Consider the following 13,224-nt stretch of genomic DNA (forward strand, 5'->3'; position numbering starts at 1 on the left):
GCTCCAGCAACCGTCGCCCGCCGCCGCGGCCGCCGCCACCGCGCCGCCCCGCCCAGGCGCCGCCAGAGCCGGCCTGCCGGGCCGCGTCCCGCCTCAACACGCAGGCGCCCTCGGGCCGGCCCGGCCGCCGCCGCCGCCGCCGTCGCCCCGCTGCACCGCGCAGGCGCCCCGCGCGCGCCACCGCGCGGGGGCCCGGCCCGCCGCTCTGCGCCTGCGCGCCCCTAGCGCCAGCCGCCCCCCGCTCCCAGAGTCTCCCCGACGCCCCGCCCCAGGCCGGGCGCGGGGAAAAGGGCGGAAAGGAAGCGCGGCGGACGCGCCACGCCCCTCGTGGAGCAAGCCTACGCCTCCCCCAATCAACGCTACCCGTCGTCCGGTCGCGACCTCCCATTGGCCTGCTCTTGCCAGGAGGCGGGGAGAAGGGGCAGGGCGTCAGGCGGACGTCCAGCCAATCGCCCGGCCCACCGCGCGCGCCCCTGGTTGCCCCTGGAAACTTAACAGCCTGCAGTCGGGGTCCGCGGCGCCGGCTCGGCGGGAGGGAGATGGACGACTGCTCCGACCACACTGGCGACCCCGAGAAGGAAGATGGAGATGTGGAGAGCCTGGCCTCACGGCTGTCCGGGATCAAAACCAGCTCTGGCCCCCAGTCCCCGGCCGAACCCGCGGAGCCGGAGCCGGAGGCCGTAGAGGCTTCAGAGGAAGGCGCCGAGCCGGCCGAGTCCCAGGAACGGCCGGCGGCCACCGAGGTTGCTGGCGAGAAGGCGCCCGGAGAGCCGGAGTGGCCGGCCGAGGCCGAGGCGGAGGCCGAGCCAGGGGACCTGGCGGAGGCCGGGCGTGAGGAGCCAGCCAAGCCGGAGCCCGAAGGCGACCCCGAGGAACCAGAGAAGGAGGAGTGGGAGGAGGAGGAGTGGGAGGAGGAGTGGGAGGAGGAGGAGGACGAGGACGAGGACGAGGAGGAGGCGGACGAGGACGAGGAGGAGGCGGAGGTGGCGGCGGAGCCGAGGAGGAAGGAAATCCCGTCGCAGGTCTCTCTGCAGCAGGTCACGGCCGGCAAGGAAGAGGCTGCGCCAGACCGAGAGGCTGAGCGGGAAGGACAGCTGGCGGAGGAAGGAGAAGAGAGCGAGGAGAGCGAGAAGCAGCTTGTGCAAGGAGGCCTGGGGAAGACCGAGGACGAGCTGGGGGATTTGGACGAGGGGCTAGAGCTTGGGAGTTGCGATTGGACTGAGGAGGTGCAGACGCAGCAGGAGCAGCAGCTGCGCGCCGAGCTCCTGGAACAGTACCGCTCCCTGATGGTGGCGCGAGGCCGCTACCAGCGCTACAACATCTACCTGCAGCACAAGATCCTCGAGGCGCTGCGCAAGAAGAAGGGCCTGGATGCAGCCGAGGTGCCCGAGAAGGGCGCGGAGCCTGAGGCCCCCGAGAAAGAGCAAGCATACCTACGCCATCTGGCCATGCTGGAGGATCTGAGGAAGCAGGAGTCAGATGACCTGCGCTGGTACCACCGCGAGCTGGACCAGCTGAAGCAGCAGTGCAAAGAGAAGCTCTCCCGGGCGGAGAAGGAATGGCGACGCTTGCAGGCACTCAAGAAGCAGGTGGTGATGCAGGCCATGGGCAGCTGTCGGACGAGGGGTGGTCGCCAGGCCGCTCTGCGAGAGGTGGAGCAGATCCAGGCGTTGGAGGATAAGAAGGAGAAGGAGATAAGCGCCGTGAGGCTAGAGAACGTGCAGCTGAAGCAGAGTTTGGTGCATTTTGAGAACAGGATGAGGGCCCAGGAGGACCTGACAGAGGGCCTGCTCCTGATAGATTTTGAACAGCTTAAGATTGAGAACCAGACCTTCAATGAGAAAGTCGAGGAGCGAAATGAGGAGCTTTTGAAACTGCGCAGCAAGGTAACCAACAATGTGCAAATAATAACCCATGTGAAGGAAAAGTTACACTTTGTGGTCATAGAAAATGCGTGTAAAAAGTCAGAGCTTATGGAGATTGAGGCTCAGGTGGCCCTAAAGAGGGACATCTTGACCAAGACTAAGCAAGCCCGAGACAGCCTGCGGATTGACAACATCAAGCTGAATCAGAAGTGTGGGCTTCTGGGCAAGGAAGCACTCCTTCGGGACATGGAAGAGAAGGTGGACAGGACTGAAGAGCTCAACCAGCGCTTGGAAGCCCTGAAGCACCATCACGCTGGGCTTATTCTGTCCTGCAGAGGCGTGAAGCAGAAGATCAGGGAGGCCAAAGCCTTTCTGCCTTCTTGATGGGAAGAGTCAGCAGAACGTCTTCAATCTCAGCAAACTTCATCCTTCGTTAACTCTTATTCTCCATTTCTTGCCATTCTTACAAAGGCCTGTGATGTTTGGGATGGAACTGTGTTTTGTATTCTTAATTTTTCAGCTTCCCAATTAGTGCTGCGCACAAAATTGAGTTAGCACTCAGTTCATACAGGGTTAAGTAAAATAGGTACAGAGGAACAAACAAAGAGGGATGACTTACTCCTCATAAAAAGCTGTCAAAAGCCCTTTTATATCTGAGCAAGTCCATAATTTCAGTGTCCTGACACTGAGGAGAACTGTTCTTCCTCCATGTGTGAGAGGGTTCGACAAAAGGGCAGGGTGCCAACAACATTCCTGTGTATTAAGCTCAGTGTGAAATCCCCTTTGAATGCACTGAACTGTGTGGTCCTGAGTCGCCGGCTCAGTTCGAACCTCACTAATTCCCTTAGTCTAAAATTGTTTTGCATGTAAGTAGCACTAGCTTCTGGGGTAATAAAAAAATAGCCAGGAACAGGAGGAATGAGAGCCAGGGAAAGGAGCTGACGTTCCTTCGTCTCTCCTTTTCCAATGAAAGGAGGCTCAGTCTGTCTGCTTAACTGTGAATGTTTGTTTCTGGCTCAACGAGTCTTCAATTCTAATGAAACGTTTTCTTGGATCCACGAAAGAAATGCATTGATCTGAACCAAAAAATGAAATTTTGTTTTCCAGTGAAGACAGAATGGTGACTGTATTGTGTATTTCGCCAGGTGCAAACTATATGGACTGGTGACTGCCGACTGTCCATAAGCCTTTTGTTTTCAGCGAGATATTTTCAGATCTTGAACCCTCACTGTGCACGTGATTTTACTCTGTATCAAATATTAAAATGTCTCTCATTCCTTGAGTTCATGTAAGAAACCCCTGATAGGTCTATCTCCTTAACCTGGAATCAGTGATGAATATTTTCCGGTTTCTTTGATGCTTTTGGGAGCTAGGGGCTTGGTTTTATTTCTTCTTAATCTTAGCCTGAATTTTGAGATGTGCAGATTTGGGATTAACAGTATTCTCCCATCCCTAAACTTAAGAATAAGAAAGATCATAAGAAGGGTGATCTCTTTTTTGGTGCTAAACACCTTTAGAAACCCTTCTTTCTCTAGGCAGGTGACTCAGTTGGTTGTGAGAAAATCACAATAGCTTTCATCTTTTGATGACATGATTTTGTTTTCTAAAGTGTGTTCCCTTTAAACCCAATAAAGGTTGATTAAAACTCCTTTTCTTCAGCACACTTATACACTTTTTTATAACACTGTACTTATCAGAGCGCACAAACGTAACAAGGAGAGGAGTAAAAAGCTTTGCCTTCCTACTTCCCTTCTCCTCATCCTTTACAATTTCTGTCTTCTCTCCGTCCTATTCATCAAGACCTAAGTGAAGTAGTGAATCACTGACAAATAGAACTTGGTTTTCCCAGTGCCTCAAAATGAAAGCGACACAGGCGCACTAGGTTCTGTTGTGGCTGAGGGGGCTTGAAAGTCAAACTGGCAATAGGCTCGGTGCCTTCACCAAGCGAGCAGCTTTCATTATCAGTGTCCGGCCCCTTGGTTCACTAGAGAGAATAGGTATTTTCAGCTGACTCTGAACCACTGGCAGTTACCCAGGTGGATCCAAACCTTTCCTCATAAGCCTTCAACCCAGTGACTAGCAGGTCTCTGAGAGCACAAAGATACAAAATAGACTGATGAGGCTGGCCTTGCTTTAAGCAGCAAAGCTACCGATGGTCTCTCAAATTACATGACCTGTGCTGGAGGTGTTCCAATTGACTAGAAGATAAATAATCTTCTGTGGATTATTTCATAACGAGGTTCTTTCTAATTAGATTATAGGAGAACTCTTGATCATGAAACAGCAACACATTCACAAACTGTTTTAGACAGACTGCTGTCCGAGGAAGAATGCCAGGACCCTAAAGCATCGTCTCCCCCGTCTTACTGACAGCCCTCTGCACCCGACAGCAGCCTGCGTTTAGCCCCATGCCAGCCTTTGACCCACCGCTTTGTGACTGTCTGCTTCGTCCTCTGTGCCCCCGAGACAAAGGCCCCGGAAGACAAGGACTGTTGGCTTACCATCCTCCTTAGTGGCCAAGCACAGTGCCAAGCACATAATCAACGTTGAATAAATTTGTTGGACTAATGCATAATGTCAGTCTCATTTTCTGAAAATAAGGGTTACTTGAATGCCTATTGTATGTCAGGCACCAAGTTCTATGTCAGATTCAGAAACAATTACAGGTAGAAAAGAGGATTTCTCACGAAGTAGAACCACTGAAGAAAATGACAGGGGAGCAGGCTTGCAGCCACGGGAAGAAGGACATACGCAGTTGTCCATTCCAGCAGAGACCCTGCCTTCCACGAGGGGAGAGTTAAAGAGTAGTGCCTGAGTTTGGACTAGAAACCCCTAAAACTAAGATTATTTTTATGAACACTAAAAGGCTAAAGATTTGTTTTTCATCTCCTTGTCAAAAAGTACAGGGCCTGAAAAATGCAGGCACGAGAAAATTTGAATGAGACGTTACATGAAACTAGCCTTCTGGGGGTTTTTTGTTTTCAACACTTTATTCTAATTTCGAAATACAAATGCACAACACCACTTCTAATCTTCAGGTAGACAGCCAAGGCCTTCCCTTAAGGGTAGATTTTTTTGATTCTCGAATGACTGCACCCATTTTGAATTGTCTATGGATTTCAGAAACTTAAATTTCTTGTAAAATAATCTCAGCGCAGACTCCATTATTATTTTCTTTCAAAATCCTGGCCACACCACTTCCTAAATCAGGCAAGCTGCTCAGCCTCTTTGTGCCTTGGTTTTCTCAGTACCCATTTTAGAGTTACTGTGAGGATCCAACAGATATTTTATATAAAGGCTTAACGTAGTGCCTGACACACAGTAAACGCCCAGCAGATGTTAACTATTTTCCAGTTGCCTTTATTGAGACTTGTCAAAGCTTTTAGTGTTCTTAGAAACAACAATTTCTTTTTGCCCCATCGGCTCACATAACATTAAATTATGTAAATACAGTAACTACTACCATTGGCATAAACAAACTTTGGAAAAAGAATCACAATGACTTACACTCCACTCGTAGATGTGGACATGCCAGAGAGTAGCCTACTGGGCCAGGAACATTCAGGGTGAACTAGCCTTTTTTAAAAAATTGGTCTGAGTCGGATGTGTCCACTGTTACAGAGGGTTTTTTGTTTGTTTTTGGCAGCAGTGACAGGAGTGAAGCAGGCACTATCTGGATAGAGCCCCAGGCATCTGAAAAAGAAACACTTTTTTATTGGTAAATGAAAATCATTTTTTGGTGACATCACATTGGAAATGTTTTACTACGTAAGTGGAAATACATGTTCATCTGCAGTCATAATTTAGATTTTTGCCACTCAACAGGGGTGCCTGTCTATAAAAAGAGTTAATGCACCCCAATTTGGTACTGTTTGTTTTAAACTTTCAGGTAAGTCTTAAGTTAGAGTGATGAAGCATGCAAATGCTATGAGTGAAAAGGACTCCAGGAGCGTACCTCCGCCGCTTCCCATCTGAGGACTTCTTGGCTCTAAGCTCCCTTCTCTGGCCGCGCCCTTCCTCTGGTCCACCTGGTGACCAACAGCTAACCCCAAGGCCCCGCTGGGTGGCCGACACCTCCCCACCCCACTGGCAGCACCTCGTTCCCTCTCCTGCCTTCTCGGCAGGCTGCACACTGCAGGGGGTGGTTTTTGAACTGACAGCCCCCAAGTTTCTCTCGGGAAAACGGTCCCCAACTTCCACTCCCACCCACGGCTCGCGCGTTGCACGGGGGTCCTCCCCCAGGGGCCGGCCGTCGGGCATGGCTCTACCTCCTCCGAGCTGAGGTCAGAGGTCCCAGAGGAAAGCTTCCGAAGGCCCCAGGGCAATGTGTTCTCTGGGGAGGGGTGTTTCTGAGCAAGTGCTGGGGAGCCACAAGGCCAGAGTCTGAACCCCAGCTCTGCCACCAACTGGCTGTAGGGGCCCAAGCAGATCACTTCTGAGCCACACCTCAGAAATGGGGCAGTGACAGAGCCGCCGTGGACACGAGTGAGGTCAGCCATGGAGCACTCAGCCCAGAGCCCGGCGTGGGTGGAGCAGTGAGCGAGCCCCCGGCAGTCAACCCTCGAGCACCCTTGGCCTGCGGAGGACGGAGAGCACAGGGCAGTGGCCCAGAGCGGTGAGGCAGGTCACTCGCGGAGACAGGGCCCAAACACCCCACGAGCCGCGCGTCTCCGAGCACTGGAAGGAAGAGCGCACCGCAACGCGAGCATCGCCCTGCCCCGCTCTGCGGGACCTGGTGGCCTTCTCCTCACTCGCCGCCGCCACGGGCGGTGCTGCTGGTCTCCACCCCGGACGGGAAGGGGCCACGGCCACCCGCTGACGTTACGAGGCTCCGAGCAGGGTCGAGGTAGTGTCAAGAGCCCGGCGGCTGGCCCAGAAAGCCCGATGACCTTCTCGCACGGGCGGCAGGCTCAGGGATGTGAGCGGGTGAGTGTGGCAGACACGTGGGGACGAGGGGCTAAAGCCACGGGCGCTCAGGCTCGAGGAGCAGCTAGCCTGGGGCTCCCCTCCGCCTAGAAGGGGTGCAGTGCTAACTTTCCAACCCTTGACTAAATTACCATAACTGTACCATCTTCTTTATTTAACTGAGACTAGTAAGTTGATTTTAAAATATTCAAACAGCATGATACTCAAATTTTACCATACTTCAGGGTGAGAACTCCAACTTTAAACCAAACTGCCGTGAACGTAAGTAACAATTTTACATGACTTTTATTTAATAAAACCACATATTTACAATTGAAAAAGTCCTAGTTTGATACACTTTACTAAATAAAATTAAAGGTTAACTGTACAAGCAATTAAAACATGATATGTAGCAAGTGTTATCAGGGGTTTTCTATCAGCAAACTATTTAAAATAGTCAAAAACTGAGCAGTTAAAAAGTACCCTTTAAAGTGAACGTTTTTCCAGATGGGATTTCAATGACTGGTGGGGACACAGCATCCGACTCTGAAGTGCCAGCTGCACAGAGGTCCCAAACCTGAAGTCTCACATCCTGAAAATCAATGGCACGGGAAGTGGAGAGGGCAGGGTTCCAGGGGCTGCACTTCAATTTCTGCTTCCAGTTTTCCTAAACGAGAATGTCAAGCAGAGAAGCACAGCCCTGTGCTGTCCGGCAGCCCTCTGCGGAAAGGGGCGAAGTGACCCTAGACTGGGCCTTAGAACTTCCCGGCCTCTGAAGTGGACGCATCAAACCAGCAAGAGCTCGTGTGGTCCCTGGACAGGTCAGGAAAACCTCCTTTGAACTAAAGATTTGGAAGTAGTCCAGATTGGCCTGGAATCCTGTTTAAAAATGTAATGCATATATGGTGCTATCCAAAGAGATTTATGTCAAACTGACAATAATGTTGAGGGCTGGGGTCTGACTACACGTGAAGTTGCACAAACACATTCTCCATAACTTGCCCACGCCCCTTGCTGCTTCGCTTTCTGTCACCACTTAAGGAACATCTTTATGTACAGTAAGAAAATATATACATCTTTCAAGAACAGAAAGCCCATGTCATGGAACAAAACCAAGTATATCCATGAGGAACGGCGTGACCGGGCTCGCGGCCCGTTTCCCAGGCCGGGCTCAGCCTGGGTTACACTCAGCCACGTGAAGTCAGGGAACGGCTGTGTCTGGAAGGCTGCCGAGAGCTGGGTGGAGACAGAACACCTCCAGGAGGTCAGGCAAGTCAGCGTTTAAAGGCTGAGGCAGACAGTGTACCCAGACGCTCTGCAACCTCCCTGGAGGGTTCAGCCAGGAACACAAGAGAAAAAATGACACACGGAACACAGCTGGGACGGAGGGCATGAGGATGGCCACTGGCTCGGCACCTTGCTTTGTACCTGAAGTGTCATCGGCGGATATGGCAGATATAGAAAACCTATAAAATTAATGCCGTAGTTAGGCTCTACCCCAACCCGTATCTCCCTGCTGCGCATTATGCTCTCAGAGCCGAGGGCGCTCCCGACATCAGGAACCAGGTCAGCTGGGGGCACTCCCTGGGGGTGGGACAGATGGCTGAGAAGGGCTGCAGGGCAGCGGGTGCCCTTGAACCTGGCCTACTGAGCGCGCCAGAGACCAACATGCCAACGCATTAGCATGGAACCGGTTTCCATGGAGACTGGCCTGTCCTTTGGACTTTTCTGTGCCAAAACTGTTCATGTCTTTGAATTTGGATAACCAAAGTTCTCAATACAAAGTTCTCCAAATTAGTCAAGGAAAAGCTAGAACAAAAAAGTTGCTAACGAACTTGGGGAAAACCAGCTATGCGGGGGAAAGGCTGCCGGCACGGATACTGAGAATCCTGACAAGACGTGTGGGCTGCTGGATGCGTGCTGCTAGCTCCTCAGTCCTTACAACCGTCCGTCCGTAAGTCAAGTGCGTGAGGCGGGATCACCGCAGGCAGGACTGCGCCTGCCTTTTAGGGGACAAGGGCAGTGCGCTGGCAGAGCAAGGGAGCAGCCCCCGACCCCGCCGTGCTGCGCCGGCCTCCACGGGAACCAGGAGGGTGCAAGAGGGGGCAGGGCTGAGCACCCTCTTGCCTCCCCTCTGGCTCAGCGAGGCCGCCGCCGTCCGTTTCCCACCAGCGTTAAGCCCGTCTCAACTGTCGCAGCATCTCTGTGCGCGGCTCCTCCCGCTCGAACTCGCCGCCACCGCTGGGCGAACGTGGGCGCAGCCTCTGGGACAGCAGGGCTCCCGCTGGAACCTAAGCGTGCACTGTCAGCCCTCCTGCTGGAATTTTGTCAAGGCAACGTGGTAGAAGGTCAACCTGAAGGTCATATCGTGTCCCGGGGAGCCCACGCGCACTCGTCAGCGGCTGTCCTGTGAGAACCCATTTTCCTGTAATGTTATCTTTGGTAGCTGGGCTTTAAAAACATGACCTGCGGCCCTGGAAAGATTATCTCGGTAACTAAATCAGCAATCCCTTTCTGACGAAAATATGTAAATATGAGCCAATAACATCTCTGAGGTCTCCCAAATAACATTTCTCATGCACCCTGGCTATGAAAAATTGTAATGTACTTTCCGGTAGTTGACATAAAAGCATTACAATTTAATTAACTTTTGCTAAAATAAGGGGAGGGGATTAGCCACTGCCCTATTTTTAAACCATGCAGAATATGCAGTGGTTGGCCATGGCCATCATTCCACTGAGCTTCTTAAGGCTTAGCCTTGGTTTAATTCTTTTAAAAGTTTTTTGTTTGTTTTGTTTTGTTTAAGGCCAACTCCAGCATTAGGAATCAAACATGAAAATAGCCCCTGTTCTTCAGAGCTGCCAGTGTGTCCGCCTGAAACAACACAGGTGCCCCTTGGAGAACTGCTTCAGTGCCGAGCGCAAGTCCACCTGCCGCCTCAGTGTCTGAGAGATGGGCTTCCTTTCTCCATTTCCCGGCTGTCCTTCTGCAAGGCGGTCAGTACCTGGGAATCACAGGAAGACATCGGTGGGTGATCTGCAATACACACTGAGCACAGGTCCAGACAGCCTCCTGTCACCTGCCACTTCTGCCTCCCCACCTGCCACTTCTGTGGTCCATCTTCCACGCCTGCATCCAGATCCACCCTTCAGCATGGAGATCCGACCACGCCGTCGCCGGGCTAACATCTACAACCACTTCCCACCAGCCAGCAGGTACCAATGTCAAGGCAGGGCTACAGGGCTCTGCTCCTTCCACAGCCTGGCTCCAGCCCCCGCACGCCCCACTCTAGAATGCCAACACCCTCCGGGGCCTCCACACGCAGCTGCCCCCGCTGCCCTGCCCCTCTCTCTCCACCAGCAAACGATGCATCCTTCTAAGGCCTAAGAGACATCAGCTCCTCGCACGCCTTCCTGAGAGTGCCCGAGGCAACTTAGCTCCTCCGACTCGGTGCTCAGCTCTTAGTTAGCACCTTTGTTTTTAAAAACATTACATTCCACTCTGGTTGCTTAATAACAGCCGAGAGGTAACAATAGGCCCCATTTATCACATGCCCACTCTAGCCAAGCAGGGCCCTCACCAGGCACCTCCAGCATAGCAGCTGTTTAATCCACACAACACTGTAAGTCACCTGAACAAGAGACACTCATACAAGTGACCCGCTAAAAGCCAAACAGCGCATATGGACGCAAACCCAGATCTGCCTGACTTCAGAACCACGGGACTCTCTGTAGCACCTGTGCTGAACTACTTGGGCCAGGCACTATGCCACTTTAATTGAATTACAAAGTACAAGGGGGTAAAGCAGAAACATTTTATGTGCGTTTCAAATAAATTGCGCAGAAGGGCCAACGGTAGAGAAAAGTCCCCCTCTCTACCTCTAAGTAAATGACACTTTCAACCAAACATAAACATTGAACTGTTTTGTAACGCTCACCAGGATCTTAACCTTAAGCACAGTATTTAAGAGAAACGTGCATAAACCACAATTCCCATGGGCCCTGGAACTAAATAAACTCACTGATGCCTACCATCAGGCTAACTCCTATTACTGTCCCACTACTAGAGAATGTCCTAGTATTTAATAACCTTTGACCTGGTTTTAACCAATAATTTTCGCCTAAAATGCAAGGAGCAAAATGACAGATCTGGATTCAGTCCTTCTCTCTTTGCGTGTCTCTGTGGGTATGCGGGTGAGGGTGGGGATAGAGGGAAGGACCAGTGAAATACTGGGATGGCCAAAAAGTTCGTTCGGGTTTTTCCGTAATCTTACGGAAAAATACTAATACTAATTAAGGATTTCAAGATGTAGCCCCGTATTTTCATTCTGTGTTGCCCATTTATTTCTTAATCAGAGAAAGGCTCTTCTTCCCTCTCGCCAGATCCCTGATAATTATATAGCCAGTCCTGCTCACACGAGCTGAGTTGTTTTAACGGCTTTGCTGAGACACAATTCACATACCACACAATTCACCCATTTAAAGTGCACAATTCAGTGGCTTTTAGTATATTCGTAGATACGTGCAACCCTCGCCACAGTCAATTTTAGAACATTTTCATCACCCCATCCTCCAGCTATCACAGCCCTGCCCCCCACCTCGCCCATTCCCTTGGCAACCACTAATCTACTTCCTGTCTCTACAGATTTCCCTTTCTGAAATTGCATATGAGTGGAACCACATAGTATGTGGTCTTTAGTGTCTGGCTTTTTCACTTAACATAATGTTTTGAAGGTGCATCCATGTTGTAGCATGAGTCAGTACTTCATTCCTTTTTATAAACTGAACATATTTATTTCAGAAATGCAACTCATGTCACACTAAGCACAAAATAGTGCCCATCCCGCCCTGTAAAACCAGGGGAGCATTTCACAGTATCACCCAAGGGCCCACCATAGCAGCTGTGCTCCTTCCCAAAAGACGCAGATAGGAAGGAAGACCACCAGCCAGAGAGCATCATGTAACGGGACACGGAGGTGAGGGAGGACCAGCCCGGGAGGCAGACCAAGGGCCCAGGTGAGAGGGGAACCTCTCTCTGGTTAACAGATAAACAGGCACTGAATTGTACACTTTCAAAAAGGTGAATTCTATGGTATGTAAATTAATAAAGCTGTTATAAAAATAAAGAGGCTGCTAACTGAGATCAAAGAGAGAGAGTCTAATCACCTATGAAGTAATCTGGCCAAACATAAAAACTGACTGAGCCTTCAGATCTGTCAATTTACAGGAAATACAGAGTAGAAGGACCACGTTAAACACCACCACAGGGGACTTCCCTGGCGGTCCAGCGGTTAAGACTCTGCGCTTTCACCGCGGGGGGCACGGGTTCAATCCCTGATCGGGGAACGAAGATCCCGCGTGCTGCGCTGCGTGGCAGGCATGAATGAATGAATGAATGAATGAATGAATTTTTAAAACACCACAGGGATAGAACCAGCAAAATCCAGATGGTGGGAACTGCTATTGGACAAATGACCTCGTTTCTTCAATAAATAAAGGGGGAAAGGAGAAGTGGAAAGGTGGGTAGCCTATACCTTAAAAAAAAGACTTAAAAGACCTTTCAACCAGCTGCAATGTGTAGACCTTATTTGGATCTTGATTTAAGCAAACTATAAAGCTACTGCTGACATTTGAAAACAGAAATCTGAAACTGACTGGATATTTGACAGGCACATGGGGGTTCGTTATTCTATTTTATCCTATTTTTGAATGTACTTTAAATCTTCTACTAATAAAAAAGATTAATCAGGAACAAGCATTGTACGGCACACTTGAGCAAGTACAAGCCTCCCCTAGGACCTGAGGCTCAGGCAAACTGAGCATACGCAGGGTCAGGAACCAAGGTTTTATTTTTTCCCTTTCAGAATGATCAAGACTAGAACCAGACAACTCCAGCCAATCCCACAGGGGACGAAACCTAAGAGGGATGTCCAGAGGAGAAGCGAGGAACCTAGAAGCAGGCCCAGGGTGGACGCGCTCCCGAGCTGTCAGCTCAGCTGCTCCGCTAACAGCTGCTAGAGCCGGAGCAACATATCCCCACATCCAGGGAAGCCCTCCTCCCGCCCTCCCCACCCTCCCCCTCCTCCCCCCACCCTCCCCCTCCTCCCCCCACCCTCCCCCTCCTCCCCCCACCCTCCTCCTCCTCCCCCCACCCTCCTCCGCCTCTGCAACTGCTGAGAACACACAGTTCACCTCTTCGGGCCTCCTTTGTTTATCAGTGAGATGGGGACAAGTTAGTTCCCTTTGTTTTCTGTCACTGACATTTAAAAAAAGGGGGGAAGGCTTGTTTTACAAAATACTATCTAACACGCAGAGAGTACTGTGACAGCAAACCAGAAGTTCTGACCTCCCAGTGCCACTGCAGAATGGGTGGGAAGGCTTTTATTCTCCAGCCCCTTCTTCTGGCAGAGACCCAGAGAGGAAACGCCTGCCCAAGACCCCCCTGTGGCAGAGCC

At 51.2% G+C, this 13,224-nt stretch overlaps 2 protein-coding genes across 6 annotated transcripts in view; one reads left to right on the top strand and one right to left on the bottom strand.

The window, feature by feature from the left end:
• The first annotated feature begins 449 nt into the window (after window positions 1-449).
• Window positions 450-2,332, top strand: CCDC96 (coiled-coil domain containing 96). The gene has a single exon (XM_061191074.1). The coding sequence runs from the start codon at window positions 540-542 to the stop codon at window positions 2,247-2,249; it is 1,710 nt and encodes a 569-aa protein (XP_061047057.1). The 5' UTR covers window positions 450-539; the 3' UTR covers window positions 2,250-2,332.
• A 7,176-nt stretch (window positions 2,333-9,508) lies between these two features.
• The window catches only part of TBC1D14 (TBC1 domain family member 14), a 99,404-nt gene continuing 95,688 nt past the window's right edge, over window positions 9,509-13,224 (bottom strand). For all 5 annotated transcript variants that reach the window (XM_061191946.1, XM_061191948.1, XM_061191947.1 and 2 more), the window contains one exon: window positions 9,509-9,774. In XM_061191946.1, coding sequence (XP_061047929.1) covers window positions 9,709-9,774 — 66 coding nt within the window. In that variant the 3' untranslated portion in view covers window positions 9,509-9,708. The remainder of the gene's footprint in view (window positions 9,775-13,224) is intronic.

This window comes from Eubalaena glacialis, chromosome 5 (genome assembly GCF_028564815.1).
Source record: "Eubalaena glacialis isolate mEubGla1 chromosome 5, mEubGla1.1.hap2.+ XY, whole genome shotgun sequence".
Lineage (NCBI taxonomy): Eukaryota > Metazoa > Chordata > Mammalia > Artiodactyla > Balaenidae > Eubalaena > Eubalaena glacialis.